Below are 17,295 nucleotides of genomic sequence, written 5' to 3'. Positions count from 1 at the left end.
CTACGTCTTTAATGTGTGTGTTCCATAACTCTTGTATACAGTGGGACACAGTAGTCAGGGGCAGTGAAGGGTCTAAAGTCTAACCCTATATGCAAGTCAACAAGTCAGTTTGCCACAGTTTCATAAATGCTGGTAGAAGCCACAAGACCCCCAAGTCATGACAAAGAACAAAATGTTATGCACAGCAATAGCAGTGGCCACAGGAGCAGCATCTTTGCACTGGGCCGTGTCCCTGGCAGCAGGGTTCCTCTGAAGTCTCTCAGGAGAATGAGAGTTCCCACAAGACAATGCAAAGAGGCATTACAGGTGACACTCAGCGGGTTGGATTCTAGGTGCCCTGAGCATATGGAACCTGATTCTTTTATAATAGGCAACAAGCATGCCTGTCCTTTACTCCAGAAAGAGACACTGTTTTCCAAGGCTGCTCATCGGGAGGTACAAATATCTGAAACACCTTTGAAAAGACAGTCAAGAAGAAAGGTAACCACTACTGCTGCTCATAGAGGTGCAGACTGGATTTGCCCTTCAGGCTGTAATTTGCTGACCCCTGTCCATATTCTGAACATACTTCCATCTCACAGGCTTTTTTACAAATCTCTATTGAAAAATTAGACTGGGTGAGAGCCCTTGTGGAGAGTAACGCCATCTTCACCACAGATCTCAGCTCTAAAACTCTCATGCCTGTGGCCAGCCACTCAATGCAGCCGCTCTGCACCTGCTCAGCTCAGCTTTGGACAGAGGACAGAGCGGGCTCTGGAGCTAATCTGCTTGGATTTAAACACCAGTGCTATCCCTGTGAGGCTGCTAGATAATAAAACCCACCTCATGGAGATTTCATAAAGCCCCAATCTGCTTTCCTACCCATCAGAAATTATTACATCTATATATTTCAATGATAAATTTATATACCTATAAAGCAATGAAAAAACATAAAAGAAAAATCAGTCACATCATTTACAATGAAAGTGAAGAACAGTCAGGAGGGTGTGTGTTTGTGTGAGTGTGTAGAAAGACAGTCTTTCCTTCCAGGAGTGATTTGAAAGACAGAGAGAGAACCAACACTAAATAATGCAAAAAGAAAAAAGAAAGAGGAAGGGAGTGAAAGAGAGAGTGAGAAAATCTTGTTCTATGCTCCACATAGTTCCATAAAAGTCTAAAGGTCAAAGTTGCAGATGCTTACACAATCTTGGTAGTTAGATTCTAAGCACACCAGAGTTACTTTCACTTTACACCGAATGGAAAGAAATCAGAAAAAGAAGTTTTGCCTCTTGGGATGTAGAGCAGAACATAATTTAATTTAGTCTTACTGGCACCTTGTTTCCATGGAATAAATCACCTCTTGTTTAATTCCATTCATACCAGCACAAAGGCCTTTCACAGCAAGCTGAGGTGTATAAACAAAGAGAAACCACACCTTCCTGGGTGAAACTGCTTTTTAATCAGCATTGGGGAAAGTGCAGCAATATCTGTTCATGGATTTGAGAACCCAGGAGTAGGAGCAGTGAGTATAAACAATGCAGGGAGGAAGGAGGGGGCAAGACAGTGGCTGAGGGGAACACAAGCACAAGGACAGGGCAGAGAGCTTTGAGTGGCATGTACAATGTTCCCCCAGGGCCCTGGGCTGCTCTGGACAAGGACACAAGACTGAGGGAACCAAGTGGAGTCTCTGGTGGCTCACAGGACGATGGCAGCTGGGGTCTTCTCCCTAGAGGGTGAGGGGGGCACTGAATTCTCCCGCAACAGCTTCTCCTCCGATTCTTCCTCATTCTGGAAAAAAATTGTAAAAAAAGCTCAATCCTTGGAGAAAAGGGTATGGAGGCAGAGTTAGCTTTGCAGAACCTGGAAACTAAGAAGGGGAAAGAGACAGGAAACTGATCAAGCAAATAGGACGAGGTGTCAGAGGCATCGGACAAGTAGTCCCACACCTGGGACAGAGTGGAGGCGAAAGTGGAGATCAGAGTAGAGGAGCGTGCACCCGCCATGGTGATGGGGTTCCACTCCCCAGACAACTAAGGGATGAGCCAGCACAGAAGGGAACTGAGCCAGGTGCTCCCCCCAGAAAACTCACCAGGGGGCCAGAGCTCTGGCCACACAGGCTTCTAAGATGCACTCCCAGGGAAGCCAAGGCCACAATAACCTTCAGGACACAGACAGCCAGCAGCATGGCTCGGAACGCCAGGAACAAGTTCTAGGGATCAAGGAAGAAAAAAGATACTCAGGGGTCACTCTGCCACCTCCCCCACCCCCAAGCACAGAATCTATCCAGCATGCTCCAACCCACCTTAGCAGCTGCATTTCCAGTGATGGGGACAGCCACAGCTTCCACCCCATTTGCTTGCCTGCAGTGTGGCCCCCCATTCCCTAGTGAGAAGTAGAGTCTATTTCTCCACCCCCTGGAATCCAGAAGGACCTGTGACTGCATGAGCCACAGTGGAAGTAACACTATATGATGACTGAGGTAGCCCTTAATAAATTGTGGTTTTGAGCCACTGCTTTTGGGGGTGATTTTTAATTCCATAATAAAAAACTGGAATACCCATGCACCAGAAAAGACAGAAGGTCTCCTGTCTGACAAGTCTCCTCTTTGTTCCTCAAACCCTTTAATTCAGAGACTCTTCAAACTATGAGGGTCTGAAAAATGTCTTCAGTTTAAGTTAAAACCTCCTGGACCAGAGATGGAGGGTGAGGTCCAAGTTGGAAGAGCCTACATCTCTTGGGACCAAAGAGCTGTGACAAGGCCCTGGGAGGCTAGACTCCTGCCTCTTACCACCAGCATGGTCATGTAGGCTCTGCACCTCTTCTTCCGCCAATCTTCGTCTGTCTGCCCCCATCTGTAGCCAGCGGTAGGGTCGTCAGACCCTGGGCATTCACACACAGAGTCCATGTCGAAGAAGCCATCAGTCTGCCAGGTTAAGCTGTTCACACAGAGGACAAGGGCAGCTACGGCCGTGGCAATGCTAGCCAGGGTGAGCAGGCTGGACACGCAGCCCTGGAGGGAGAGGGTCGGGACATAGAGCCGTGAGGTCCCCACCTCAAACCCACATTCTTCCCCAGCCCCTGTCCAGAAAACTCCCCCCACTCTGCCCCTCTGGGAGAGACCCCAGGATATTGGGAATCGAAGGTTGGAAGACAAAGAACAGCGCAGAAAAACTAGACACAGGAGGGGTTAGGTGGACACGGTGGGGAAGAGACGACACCTGAGACTCACCAAGAGTTTGCCACGGTGCTTCTCATAGACTATGGCCCCAACTCCTGCTGCAACTGCCTGGGAGGGGGAGACACAGACAGGGCCTCTGATTTACTCACCTGAGTTAGTTCCCATCACCCTTCCACCAACAGTTCCCACAACATCCAGTCAGAAGCAGGATCCAAGGGACAAGCAAAGAAACCCAGCACACGGACAAGACTCAGTCCCAACTGCCCCCCAACTCCACCTGAAAGAGAAAAGTGAAGCAACAGGGCTCTTCCCACCCCTCGAGGAGCATCCTCTTAGCACAAGCATCTGGACCTGGAGTCTTTTGTCATTTCTTCAAATCCCTGGCCTGGCTAGACCCAAAGGAACTTTCTCCTTGCCCATACCACTTGCCTCCCACCAACCTCACAGCCTGTTCCTTACTCACCACAGACCCAGCCCAGAAGGCACAGCCGGAACCACGCAGCTCAGTCCAGGGCCCGAAGTAGAGACACACACCCAGAGCGCAGCTTATAACTCCCAGCAAGATGTGAACCACCTATAAGACAGGGTGAGAAACCAGACCCCTTCCAGCAAGCCCACAGCCTGGCAGCCCCAGCAGCAGTGGCTCCAGCTCCTGCCTCAATAGCTCTCCCCTCCTTTTCCTCTGCCTTGACCTCGCCACAGCTCTGATTCTAGAAGTTTCCATTCCCTTAATATCAAGGAAGCTGTACTGGCCTGGGTCTCCCACTCCTCCCCTTGTAGGCTTGGCTGTTTACTCTCCATTACTTTTCCTAACTTTAACTCTTTCTCATCTCACGTGAGATGAGAATATTCTCACTTTTTTCCTCCTCATTTTCCCTTGGGAGTCCCATCACCCCATCCAAACCCAGCCTGAGCTCAGCACCTTTCTTTTCAGATCCAGACTCATACTTCTGAGGGCTCTGTGGTAAATGCACAAATGTATACTGCTAAGACCTCCTTCAAGAAAGGGGTGTGGCTGCGGGTGTGGCTGCTGACAGCCCTCAGTCCTCAGATTCAGGGTCAGCCTAGTCTTTCAAGCTGCGGGCACAAGCTTTGGTCATTCCAGGGCCATTTCTCCACCCAATGTGGAGCTCGAGCGATAGGCTGGCAGAGTCTGCATGGCAGCCTGAGGGCTCTCTCCACACAGGCCTGCCCCCACCTTTCATTTCAGGGGTGTTAACCTCAATAAAATATCCATACACCTAGCTCCCACTTAGCCTCTGCTTCCAGGAGAACCCAACTGAGACAGCCTCTTGATGTCATAGCCTCTTGAACATCACCACCTACATGTCCTGCCAGCATCTCAGATGTGTCACATCCAAATTCTACCCCACCCCACACACCTCCAACACCTGCCCCTCTGACCTCCTGGCTATGGGCACTTCAAACCTCTGTGTGTTGTTGGACTTCCCTCTTCCCTCATACCCCATCCCATTCACTTGCAAGTCATGGAAACCCAATCCACAAAGGATCCTCTTTTCCCTCACTATTTCTTCTACAATCACACAAGTGCAGACCCTTGATGCTTCTCACTTGGACACCTCCAGACGCTGAGGAGTCCCAGTGCCTGCTCAGAATCCATCCACAGCCTTCCCAGTACTGAATCTGATTCAGGACAGACTCCGCACCTTGTCCTCAGGGCTCTTGACAACATGGCCCTTTACCAACAAGCAGCCTGTCCCTGTGCTCCTCACTAGTGCAGAGCTGACTGTGCTTTCTGGCCTCTTTGACTTTCCTCCTGTCATCTCCTTGATCTGGAATTCTTTTTCTTCCATTTTCTACCTCTATCCACCTAAACCCACTCCTTCCATTACGGGTCTGACTGACCCCAAGGATGTCAGTTCAACTTACCTATCTACCTTTAATTCTAGTTGCTTGTGTAGTTCCCTGGTCCCTTCTGAAAGATGCTAAGCATTTTTAGGATATAGCCTAGGGATTTCCCCTGAAGTGCCTAGTACCTGCCCTCGCACCTGCAGGCCCTCAGCGCATGCGAGTTCAGTGAAGCTGAATGAACCTCCCAAGATTCGTCCCCACTCTGACCAGGACTGACCCTCTGTACCAAAGAGGTTGATTATTCCTCTTTATATAAATCCTCTTTGGGGAAACTTCCAAAACCTTTTCTTATACAAGATGAGATACAAATACTTCTTGTGTCCCTCCTCATAGGGATTCAACTCTCTTTCCCTTTTTGCATCCTATAGAAAAAGGAGAGTTTCCATTGTGAACGTTGATCATACAAATTGGGTAAGTCTTTACCACAGCAACTAAAAGAGTCTGGAAGCCAGAAGGAAAAAGCACTCAGGAGCACTCAGCTCCAAGATTATAATTTTCTGCAAGCCTTCCTTCTGGCACTTCCTGCTGTAACCTGAAACAAGTCATGAGACCTTGCCAACTCCCAAGGCCTTACTGGTACAAATTAACATTCTTGCAGAGCAACACATTACATTTTTCTTTTTTTTTTTAAGTTTTTTTTTTTATTAAGTCATTTGTACATAGATCATAAATACATTTATGCCATTATGGGATTCAATTTGTTGATTATTTGTACAAATTGCTTACATCCTACTAAACAACATAGCCTTCACCTCATTTACCCAATTACAGGATTAAGACATTTGTGTTCTACACCTGATAGATCCAAATTGTACTTGCAATATTCTCCATAGGTGTGGTCCCCCTACCAACCCTCCCTTTATCAACCCACCCCCTCCCTTCCCATCTCCCTCCCCTTCCCTCCTTCATCCTAAGCTATAGTTGTGTTTCATTTTTCATATGCATGTGTGAGTGATTGTAAATTGGTTTCACAGCAGTACTGAGTACATTGGATATTTTTTTTTTCCATTCCTGAGATACTTTACTAAGAATATTTTCCAGCTCCATTCATGTAAACATAAAAGAGGTAAAGTCTTCATTTTTTTTTTCAAAAGGCCAATAAGGAACCTTTATTTAGAGCAGCCAGCCAGCTGTGCAAGTCTCAGATCAGGGGAGGGCCACCCGGACCAGAGTTAATGCATAGCTTTTATAGGTTAGGTGACATAGCAAGCCAGCCACCAGCTACCATGCCCTATGCATACAGAAGGGAGATTTATGGCATTTGCAGTTATTTGGTTAGCCAAAACAACAGCTAAATAAAAATAATTTTATCATCATTGGGTCTGCATGACCTCGTGTGTTCCATGGAATCATTGGGTCAGCAGGACCTTAATCAGCAAGGGGATGGGGAAGGGTGAGCTGGCCTCTTGCCCCTCCAGCCACCTTCTCTTTCTTCTAAAAACATACTGAAGACCATCTGCTCTGTGTGTGTGCCCTGAAGTGCAATTTTTTCTTCCAGATTAAACCTTTTTATTGCAGAAATTTGGTTCTTTATTTCAACTGACTTAAACTCTATGACCCTTGTCCCCTCACTCATCCACCACCAGCCCACTCTTACCCCAAGAGCCAGCTGTGCAAGGTTTATCGTGGCCTTGGAAGGTCTCTTGTCTCCGAAGCAAGGAAGAAACTGCTTCAGAGAACCACCAGCTTTCAACAGTTCTGACAAAGCCGACTCCTGGTGGATGTGGATGTTGATGTGGGTGGGCTGGGATGACGTAGAGGCCACAGCGACTCCATTCACTGTCACCATGTTCTGGGTCATCGTGCCTGTTGGGAAGAAGACCTGCAGAAGTGAAGTCTGGGAACCGGGTAAGATAAAAGGGAACAGCATGGGTGAGGGGAGAGAAAATCGCCTCCTTGCCAGGATCCAAAGGTTCTTCCAGTTCAAACATCAATGTCACAGTTACCTTAATCTCAATCACTACTAGAGTTTTTCACCACATACAGTCTTTGGCCCCTTCCCTAAAGTATCTAACATAGTTTATCTAGTTCCAGTGTGGGAGAAAGAAAGGAGTCTGAATTATTTTAGTATATATATTTTTACATAGAATAGTTTCATTAGTTGAAAATTTCAAAGTATACCAAAGGGTATACCTATCTCCCATCTTTTCCTCCCAGCCACCTACTTGCCTTCCAGATAGAAACTGATAAACCCTGTGATGACTTTTTACATACAAAAGCACATACACATACTATTTCTTCTCCCTTTCCCCACAAATAGCAGCACAGTGGACACACTGATCTGCACAATCCTGTGTTCACATAACCACACGCTTTTAGGATAATCCTAATCAGTACATAAAAAGTGTTGACCTAAATAACAAATAGAGAGGCTCTCTCTAAAAACTGAAAAAAAAGATGGGAACAGGCATTGCAATGGGAGTACATGTGCCATGGTAAACTGTGTGCATATTCAGGGAGATAAAGGAAGACGAAGGTTTTTAAAGGAAAAAAAGAGAGGATTACATAATTGTTTGGGATAATTATCCTTGGCTACAAGGACCAATAACAAAGGTGACACCAGTCCAAGGTTGGACAGACAAATGCTGGGCAGATGTCTTCACAGAAATATGTTTTGGGGGGTGTTTTGTTTGTTTGTTTTTTGAAACAGAATCTCACTCTGTCACTCTGGCTAGAATGTCATGGCATTATAGCCCACAGCAACCTCATTCTCTTGGACAATCCTCCTGCCTCAGCCTCCCAAGAAGCTGGGCCTACAGGCACCCACCACATAGCCCAGTCAGTTTTTCTCTTTTTAGTATAGATGGGGTCTTGCTCTTCCTGGGGCTGGTCTTAAGCTCCTGAGCTCAGATAATCTACGGGCCTTGGCCTCCTAGAATGCAAGGATTACAGGTGTTAGCCACCCAAGTTGGCCTCAGAAATATGCTTTATACAATGTTGTGATGGTCTTTGTGCAGGGTTGTCATTTTTTTTTTTTTTTTTGCAGAGCCCTTTGCAATAGTTTTGTTTATCAGGCATTTATGCATAAGAATCATTCCTTCATGGCCTTCTCCAGCTCTATTTGTCAGGGTTTTGTGGGGGCGGGGGGTGTTATTTGTTTTTTCTAACACAAGTGACTCCATTTTGATTCTGACAATGTCCACAAAAGCTTCTTCACTCATTTGTGTAACTGCATAGTACTCCAGTGTATGAATCCACCATGATTTATTTAAATGGTCCCTTACTGGCAGATATTTAGGTTATTTCCAATCCTTTCCCATTACAGCTGATGTGGAATTAGCAAGTCAACAGGAATGTGCCTTTGCAATTTTAGTAAATGTCACCAGTTATCTTCTATGGAGGTGGCAGCAACTCACACACAGATGCACCATCAAAGAGTGGAGCTGCCCCTTCCCACAACCAAGAGCGTGTTGGCAAATTCTACCTTCTTCAATTTCATATGGGGAAACTACATTCTATAGTAGATTTTTCAATTCATGCAAATATCCCATTTTAAATATATATCTCAGTGAGTTCTGACAAATTTATACATTCATGCAACTACAGCTACAATCAAGATATAGGACATTTGCACTCAAATGTTTATAAGTAGTCCAATTTACAATTGCAAAGATGTGGAAACAACCCAAGTATTCTTCAACACACAAATGGATTAATAAACGGTGGTATATATACACCAGGGAATACTACTCTGCCATAAGATGGAGATTTTGTATCCTTTGTTCTAACTTGGATGGATTAGAAGAATGCTCTCCTAAGTAAAGTATCGCAAGAATGGGATTAAAGAGCATCTCATGTGCTCAATACTAATTTGAAATTTGTGGATTAACAACAACATATTCACATGAGAAAAAAACTCAATTAAACTCAAGATGAGGGGTTGACAGGTTCCTGCCCAGCAGGAACAACGTACAGAAGTATGGCACCCTTCCTGGGCAAAGGACACAACCACAACTTGGACTTTACCTTACAAACACAAACAGTGTTACCTAACTGTTAGGTACTCTCATATTAATCTGAAATTTTAAATAAAAAGATATACAACATTTCTGTGATGCAAAAATTTCCCTAATGTAAAGAAATATTTGGGCTCAGCGCCTATAGCTCAACCAGCTAAGGCGCCAGCCACATACACCTAAGGTGGCGGGTTCGAATCCCCAGCCCGGACCCGCCAAACAACAATGATGGCTGCAACCAAAAAATAGCCGGGCGTTGTGGCGGGCACCTGTGGTCCCAGCTACTTGGGAGGTGGAGGCAGGAGACTCACTTGAGCCCAGGAGTTGGAGGTTGCTGTGAGCTGTAATGCCACGGCACTCTACCCAGGGGGACAGCTTGAGGCTTTGTCTCAAAAAAAAAAAAGAAATATTTGAAACTCATGTAACAGATGATAATCTATTGAATAAACAAAGGACTTCTGGAGGCCAAAACCAAACAAATCATAGCCCAGGAAATTCCCCCAACCACTGGCCACATGTACCCACTGATCTGCTTTCTGTAACTTTTTCAGGACAGTTTTAATCTGTAGTTCTCTTATTGTGAGTGAGGTTGATCATCTTTTCATTATATTAAGGGCCATATTTATTTTCCTCCATTTGTAGCCTAAATCCTTGCTGTTTTGTTTTGTTTTGGACTCTAGGAGTCCTTTGTTTATTCAAAAGATTACCATCTATGATATGAGTTTCAAATATTTCTATACAATTTGTGATTTATGTTGTTACTTTGCTTGTATTTTTATATTTCATTCTTTTTATGGTGTCTAGGCTTTATATCATACTTTTAAAGGACTTCCTCCATTTCAAGATTACAAAATAATTCTTCCATGTTTTTTTCTAAGTGTTTTTATGCTTTCAGTTTTCACTTCCAAATGTTGATTCATTTGGAATTTATCTAATATGTTGGAAGACATGGGTCCAAGTTTTTGTTGCTGTTGTTCAGATGGTGAATTTCTTAAGTGTGTGCTTCATTTGTGGAATATATCATCTTCCTCGCCCTGATTTAAAATTCTCTCCTGAGCAAATATGAGGTTCTCATAGGAATTTAGGTTAGTCTAATCTTTACATTCTGTCCATTGGAGTGTCTGATGAGTCATGCTTTGTTACCACAATTTTAATTCTAAGTATGGAGTTTAATATCTAATTGGGCTGTTTCATGTTCCCCTCGTGTTAGTTTTTGCTTTCAGAATTGTCAGGACCATTTTTGCTAGATTACCTCTCCATGTACACTTTAGGGTCAATCTGTCTACCTCCAAATTAAATCCTGCATAGGCAGGGGGCCTTTTTGTTTTTTTGTTTAGACAGTCTTACTCTGTTGTCTGTCCCCAATGTGTCGTCATCAGCCTAGCTCACAGCAACCTCAAACTCCTGAGCTCAAGTGAGAGCCTCCTGACTCAGCCTTTGAATGGCTGGACTACAAGCGCCTGCCACCACACCCAGTTAATTTTTCTATTTTTAGTAGAGATGTGTCTTGCTGTTGCTTAGGGTGGACTCGAACTGCTGAGCTCAAGTGATCCTTCCCACCTATCATAGTTTAAATCAAATATTAATGACAATTCTAATACTACCTCTCATTTATATGCTCTTTGAGATAAAAAGGACAGGTATTTGACTATTCTGCAGACGCATAAAAGAGATTCAGACTTATTTGCAGACACACAAAAAGAAGCCCCCCTTCCTGGCAGATTGTATATTGGGGGCTCAAGAGTCAGCACAAAGTTGCAGCCTGCAGCATGCCTTGGGCCCCAGCTACCTCCCAGCCCCGTACCAGGACTTCCCTCGCCCCACCCCAACCCCCAGATCTGCCAGCCCAGCTCTTCCCCTGAAGGGCAGAGTCTGCACCAGGCCAACCACAAAGCCGCCCTTCCTCAGCCTCCGCGGTTCCAGGTGGTGAGGCTCTTCCCTGTCACCTGGATACTTTCCTCTGCCCCGCTCCTCTCGGCCTTGGAATTTGGGATAGAGGCCGGCACCCTTGCCGAGGCCTGGGCCCACCGTCCCAGAGGCCACTCCACCTTAGGGCACCGGTCTTAAGGAGCCTCCTCCACCCCAGCCAGGCGCAGTCCACTCCTCCTCAGCCGTGTTTCTAGGCCTCCCCATCTAGCACGATCCTCCCTCCCCTCCGCGAGTCCTGCGGAAAATGAGGAACGCAGAAAGAAAGGCATCCCGCGGGACGCGATGGGGCTTTGGCGGGGGTTGGACTTGGAGACTCCTCTGGAGACAGAGGGTGCAGTGGCAAGAGAGACCCTGGGAAAGGGGCCACCCGGCCTGCGTAGGCCCGGCCTCACCTGCTGTCCTCCGGAAGCGAGAGCCGACCCCGAGCTGAGAACCCGCCGTGGGAGGGACGTCGAGGGACTGCTGCGGACTGCAAGGGACCGCGCGGGAGGGGCGAGGGGGCGCGGCCTGACCTGGGCTCCACGGCTTCCCGGCAAACAGCTGGACGGAGGAGGGCTCCCTCCCGAGGGGGAGCTCCGCGTCCTGTAGCGGATCTGCGGGAGCAGCAGGGCCCGCGCTCACTGGCTCAGGCGCCCTCCCACGCAGACAGCACGCGGGGCGCGCACACGCACGGCAGCGGCCCTCCCGGTGCTGAAAGCCTTGACCCGACGGGCTGGGGCGGAGACAACCTCGTCTTTCCCCGGACCGCCCCCTCGCCCTGCCAGCCTCCCCGGCCCAGGAGCCCAGTGACCCCCGGCCGCTGGAAAGCCCCTGAAGGGTCCCTAGACCCAGCCGGCTGCCAGGAAGCCGTGCGGCGGGGGCCGCCCCTCCCCGCCTCCCGCCCAGCTGTGGCCCTCGTCCTCCGCCCTGCGCTGCACTCTCGCGCTGGCCTGGAGGACAACAGGTGAGGCTACCGCGCCCCGATTCCTGCGGAGGCTCTTGACACAGGACGCTCCCTAGGGGTGTCCAGGGCCGCCCTGGCCCCACTCTGGGTCCTCCTAGCCATCTGTGGAAATCGGCGGGCCCCACACAGGGATGTGACTTGCGTAGTGGGGGCGGGGGGGCAGTTGGGCCAGGTGAGGCCCTGGCCGCTGACCTCCCCGTGCACTGCAGCACAGTCTGGAAACTGGGACCCGGCCCTGGCGGCCGAGCAGGGCTCCTGGCGCAGAGAGGCTTTCGGAACAGAGGGAGGACAGGGCGGAGGCTGGGAGCCCAGCCCAGTACGCAGTCACTGCAGTAGGAACTCTGCAGGCTGGGGCTCAGGAGGAGAGGTGAAGGAAGAACTGGGCATGGTAATCAGGGGAGTCGCCAGAGGGGGTGAGAGGTAGGAGCGTGGGACACTGCTGACACAGACTCCAGGGCCCTGGGGGGAGGAGAAGGACGACTAAGACAACAGAGCAGAATCTGGGGCTAAGGAGGACTTTCCAGAAGGCTCAGCAGCTGGGCAGGCTGCCCTGGCACATGTCCTCAGAGGGAGCCAGAGGACAGCTTTGTGATCAGAGGCAACCATTAGGTGTCCCTGGGCCCTCACTGGCCCCTGACCTCCCCAACTCCAATGAAATGTGTAAAAATCTTCTTCCAATTCTTCCTCCTCCCTACCCCCTTCCTCCTTCAGAAGTGTCCCTAGCCATGGGGACAGACCAGGGCGGTGAGCTAGCCCTGGAGGCCCCACAGCCCACCCACATTGACGTGCACATCCATCAGGATTCGGCCCTGGTCAAGCTCCTGCTGTCTGGATGCTCCTGGCTGCGGCCCCCAGCCAGCAAGACCCCAGGCAGCAGCCGGCTGCTGGTGGCCTCCTGGGTGAGTGTGGCTGAGGCCTTGGGGATCTGGGACACCCCAGTTGGCTCTCAGCAGAGCAAGGAAGAGCTCTCTTCTTGCCATGTATACTCTGCCAGGCTCTGTTCTGACTCAGAGGCAGCTTCCCAACCTTCTGAGCAGCAGCTGTGGGGAGGCTAAGCTGAAGGGTACACAGAAGCTGCTGGCCCTAGAAGGCCAGACTGTGGAGCCCTGAGTCTATCCTCTCCCCTTGACCAGACACTTTCCCATTTCCTTCCCTTCCCTACTCTATGCTTCCTCCTCCTCTTCTTCCTCTTAATCCTCTCTCCTCCCCTGTCCCTCCTCTCCCCTCCCTTCTTCCTCTTATCTCTTTCCCTCCTCCCTCCTTTCTCTTTTCCTCCTCCCTTTTTCCTTCTTGGGGCTTTCAGTCATGGGAGTGGCAGGCCCACAGAGCTACCCTAAGGCTGGGAGGCAGAAGGCCACCTCTGTGCACAGGCATCTGGGAGCTGGATTCTTAGGCCTTTTGTCTTACAGGTGGTGCAGATCGTGCTGGGGGTCTTCAGTGGGGTCCTGGGAGGCATCTTGTACATCACCCAGTACTCCATCATACTTGGCTCAGGAGCTGCCATCTGGGCAGGGGCTGTGGTGAGTAGGGCAGGCCGGAGGTTGGGTTCCACTCTGAGGTGGAGGTGGAGGTGCTGTTGTCCTTATTGCCTTCATGCCCCCACCCTCCATGTGCTGCAGCACCCTGGCAGTCAGTAAGACCTGGTTATCTAAACTGCTCCTTGCTGTGGGAAGTGGTGGCACATCCAAAGTTACACTGTCAGCTCTCTAGGTTGCCTGCGTCTCCCCATCTTCAACAGCAAATATCAACTCCAGGGACTCATTCACCTCCAGATGCTTGTGCTGAGAGGGGAAGCACAACGTCCCAGACAATATGTGACCTCAAGGAAGTGTCACTTTCTGGTTACTCACACTGTCCTATGCAGGTCCCTCACAGTAGAATCCAGGTGTTAATAATGTCAGCAGATGAGGGTGTGTGGTCTGCATAGGAGCTGAGTAGGATGGAGGAACCCTTGGACATACCCACAGTCTCAGAATATCATCAAAACACACATATTTATTGAGAGAGGAGCCAAAAGCAACTATTTTTACTCATCTAATAGCAAAAACACACAGATTGCTTACAGAACAAGCAAGAATGACTTGGATATATTAGTGGGCTACACTAGCCCCCTACTCTGCCACACAACCACAGACGCCCCCTGTACTGAGACCTGCTTCAGCACACTGTGACTTCTATCCATGAGATCCCAGGGCTTTTCTAAGGCACTTGCTGTTGCTTAAAAAGGAAGGCTTTGGGGAAGAGAGGGAGAGCCCATGCCTGGCTTGTCCCCACCACTCTCTCCTATCACTAAGGAACATTCTGCAGCCTCATGAGTTTGATCCAGGCTCAGCACCCTCAGCAGTTATCTCACCACAGACTCAAAGCCCACAAGCCTACATGGAGTGCACTACGGAGGGACTGGCCATGTGTCAGCTCCATCTGCAGGAGCTGCTAGGAAAACAGGTGGAGGGGGCTGCATTTCCTGAGCTAACCCTGCTCTGGCTTAATCTCTGCCTAGGCTGTGCTGGCTGGAGCTGTTGCCTTCATCTACCAGAAACAGGGTGGCATCTGCTGGGTGAGTTCAGTTACAGGAAAGGGAGGGAACCAGGCTCAGGCTGGAGGCTACCCCAAGCTCCTATGCCTTCACACACTGGGTCCACGTGGCCTTGACCTCTTTATCCCAGACTGGACTCCAGAAGAGACTGACTCACTGATAATCTCCCTCTGCTTTCTTCCTCCCCAGGCCCTGCTGAAGACCCTGCTGGCACTGGCAGCTTTCTCCACGGCCATTGCTGCCATTGTATTTGGGGTCAGGAGTTTGCAATTCGGCTATTACTATGAGTATGCCTGCAATTGTAAGTCCCACTCCTGGGACTGGTACACCCCATCCCCCAGCTCCACCGAGAGTCCAGAAGTCAGACTATGTGTCTCCTATCTGGACATGCTGGGGGTAAGTGGTCAAGGGGAGCAGGTGCTAGGCAGGGAGAGCCAGGAGGGGGGTGAGAGTTGGGCTTGCCACCAGAAATAGGTGTTGCCACTTCTGCTTCAAACTTGATCATCATCACTAAAGACACATTAAACAAATAAGAAACAGCTCCAGTTGTGGGTGTTACAGACTAGTGGGAATAGATATTATTAAAATAACAACAAATGAACAAATATTGCAAGTGTGTGACATCTACAAAGGTGTTAAATGAATGTTCTTCCTAGATCCTCTTTGATTTTCAGGGCAGCAAATCATAGCCCAGGCCCACCACTGTGCAGATGAGGACAGTGCCCCAATGAGAAGAGTTTATGCCTATTGCTTGCACACTGGATCCATTGATCCCCTTCCAAAAGCTATGCCCTTGGGGATGAAAGGGTAGAGAGTGACCCATGTCAGTAAGCAATGTGGTGACAGAATGGAAAGGCTGCATCACCCTGATGCCTACGACCTTGGTCCTCTGTCCCCAGGCCCTTTTCACAGGCCTTCAGGTCATGCTCTTGAGTCTGTGGGTTCTGCTACTCCTGGCATCTCTGACCCCTCTGTGGCTGTACTGCTGGAGAAGATTCATACAGAAGGAGGTGAGTCCCTAAAGTGTGTGCATGTGTGTTTGGGACAGAAGGCTATTCAAAGGAGACAGGGATGGAGAGTGGATGGTTTGGAACGGAGCAAAGGGCCCATTACATAAGTCCCATGTACCATTATGCCTGTCTTTCTACCCAGTGGTAGCTCAGCCCAGCATGCCCCTGTCCCCAGTCAAGTGGCCCCAAGCAAAAGACCCCAGGAAGCCAGGGAAGTCCAAATCCAGGCTAGGCCTTTGGGGCTCTTTGCATCAGGTCCATGCGGCCAGTGGTGAAAAGGGCTAGCTTCACAACTAAGCTGCTTTAGAAGGGAGAATTTGCCCTTTCGCTCCCAATCTGGATTGTCTTACCTTTCTTCTTCTCTTAGGAAAGAGACCAGAAGAAGCTCCTGGGAGTGAGTGGGACCTAGACCTAGACTGAGACTTGGGCCTGGGCCTGGTGCTTCCCAGTGGGTGTCCTTGCACCTGACCCCAGGAAGAAGAACCAGACTGGGGAAAGACAGTCTTCAGCAGCAACAGCCACTACCCTGCTCCACCTGCCATCATAGCAGCCCTTGCCCTTTCTTGCTCCTCTTATCACCATGCTCTGCTGTGGGTCCCCTCCTGAGCAGTAATTTGATAATAAACTCACACACTGTTGCTCTCAGATTCTTGCTCAGTTATTTCAGCTACCTTCTCTTGGCTGGGAGAGGCAGTGGAGAATGAGCTGATGGCAGACCTAAGGCACCCCTCTCATGGCTCCCCATCCCCTAGAGTGGCCAGCCCTGGAGCTAGACCCTACATGAGGCTGGTCCCAAAGCTGTAGGTCCAAAGCCAGGGAATCAGAGAGGAAGGGGGCTGAGAATCTACACCCCACTCTTTGTTGTTCAGTCTTAATTGGGCAAATGTGTGAAAAATTGAGACCTGGATTTTTTATTTTGACTGTTTGGAAAGATTATGAAGCAGGTGCTATAAAACCAAGAGATACAGGCTCGGCACCAGCTACATACACCAAGGCCAGTGGGTTCGAACCCAACCTGAGCCAGCTTAACAGCAATAACAATTGCAACAGAAAAATAGCCGAGCATTGTGGTAGGCACCTATAGTCCCAGCTACTCGGGAGGCTGAGGCAAGAGAATCACTTAAGCCCAAGAGTTTGAGGTTGCTGTAAGCTGTGATGCCATGGCACTCTACCAAGAGCAACATAGTGAAACTCTGTCTCAAAAAGAAAAAAACTCCAAGATATAATCATTTTTAAATAATTTTTCCAAGATAGGGCATCTGACCATATGGTAAAATAGAAATCTTAAGTAATTGTCCCATAAAAATAATTAAAACTGCTGGATAAAATATGAATCATATATTTTTAAATCCATGGCTAAACTGTCAAGAAAAGAAGAGAAACTTTCAAAGGCCATAATACATGTAGGGGTATAAATTCAGAGAGCTGCATCTCAAAGCAAGAATCTCCCTGTGTTGGGGTCCCACAGCCACCCACACACTCAGTGGTTCATGGAAGGATACACAAGGCTTGGCATGTGGTGTACTGGCGGATGGCTAAGTTTTATTACAGCATAAAGATACATAGCAGCATCAGTGAGGGGAAAAAACTCATTAGATGGGCTCTGCAAGAATACAGATGTAGGCATCCTATATCCTCCCACCAGCAAGAGGCCACACAGTAACACATCAATGTTTCTGCCCAGAGAAGCCCATTTAAGACACAGAGACCAGGGATTTTACTGGGGGCCACCTGCAATTCACGACTCCAAGTGGAAAAGCAGGAGTCCACCTGAAGTCACATTATTTGTACAGACAGTGTAGGAATGCTGTTAGAGTAGAATTTAGTGCCCAGGCACACAAAACCAACTTATCAGCATTGGAGCATTCTAGAAGCCAAATTTTGAGAAGACA

The 17,295-nt window shown here is 48.8% G+C and overlaps 2 protein-coding genes across 4 annotated transcripts; one reads left to right on the top strand and one right to left on the bottom strand.

Moving 5' to 3' along the window:
- Positions 1-1,415: 1,415 nt before the first annotated feature.
- On the bottom strand, positions 1,416-11,405 carry TMEM176B (transmembrane protein 176B). Of its 2 annotated transcripts, none has more exons than XM_003792060.3 (7): positions 11,307-11,405; positions 6,627-6,835; positions 3,621-3,731; positions 3,209-3,265; positions 2,768-2,989; positions 2,069-2,188; positions 1,416-1,767 (listed from the first exon to the last, which is right to left on the bottom strand). In XM_003792060.3, exons 2-7 carry the CDS (start codon positions 6,828-6,830, stop codon positions 1,675-1,677), a joined length of 807 nt encoding a protein of 268 aa, XP_003792108.1. In that variant the 5' UTR covers positions 6,831-6,835; positions 11,307-11,405; the 3' UTR covers positions 1,416-1,674. The 2 variants fall into 2 exon arrangements, with proteins under 2 accessions (XP_003792108.1, XP_012661993.1); XM_012806539.2 differs by having other exon boundaries at positions 6,627-6,851; positions 11,307-11,386.
- A 111-nt stretch (positions 11,406-11,516) lies between these two features.
- Positions 11,517-16,048, top strand: TMEM176A (transmembrane protein 176A). 2 transcript variants are annotated; one of them, XM_003792086.3, is made up of 7 exons: positions 11,517-11,857; positions 12,569-12,756; positions 13,267-13,377; positions 14,358-14,414; positions 14,583-14,789; positions 15,293-15,403; positions 15,771-16,048. In XM_003792086.3, exons 2-7 carry the CDS (start codon positions 12,583-12,585, stop codon positions 15,810-15,812), a joined length of 702 nt encoding a protein of 233 aa, XP_003792134.1. In that variant the 5' UTR covers positions 11,517-11,857; positions 12,569-12,582; the 3' UTR covers positions 15,813-16,048. The 2 variants fall into 2 exon arrangements, with proteins under 2 accessions (XP_003792134.1, XP_023370206.1); XM_023514438.1 differs by lacking the exon at positions 11,517-11,857 and adding an exon at positions 12,018-12,029.
- The last annotated feature ends 1,247 nt before the right edge of the window (positions 16,049-17,295 follow it).

This window comes from Otolemur garnettii, unplaced genomic scaffold (assembly GCF_000181295.1).
Source record: "Otolemur garnettii isolate 467f Iridium unplaced genomic scaffold, OtoGar3 scaffold00053, whole genome shotgun sequence".
In the NCBI taxonomy this organism is placed as follows: Eukaryota; Metazoa; Chordata; class Mammalia; order Primates; family Galagidae; genus Otolemur; species Otolemur garnettii.
This window is presented reverse-complemented; position numbering and strand designations above follow the sequence as displayed.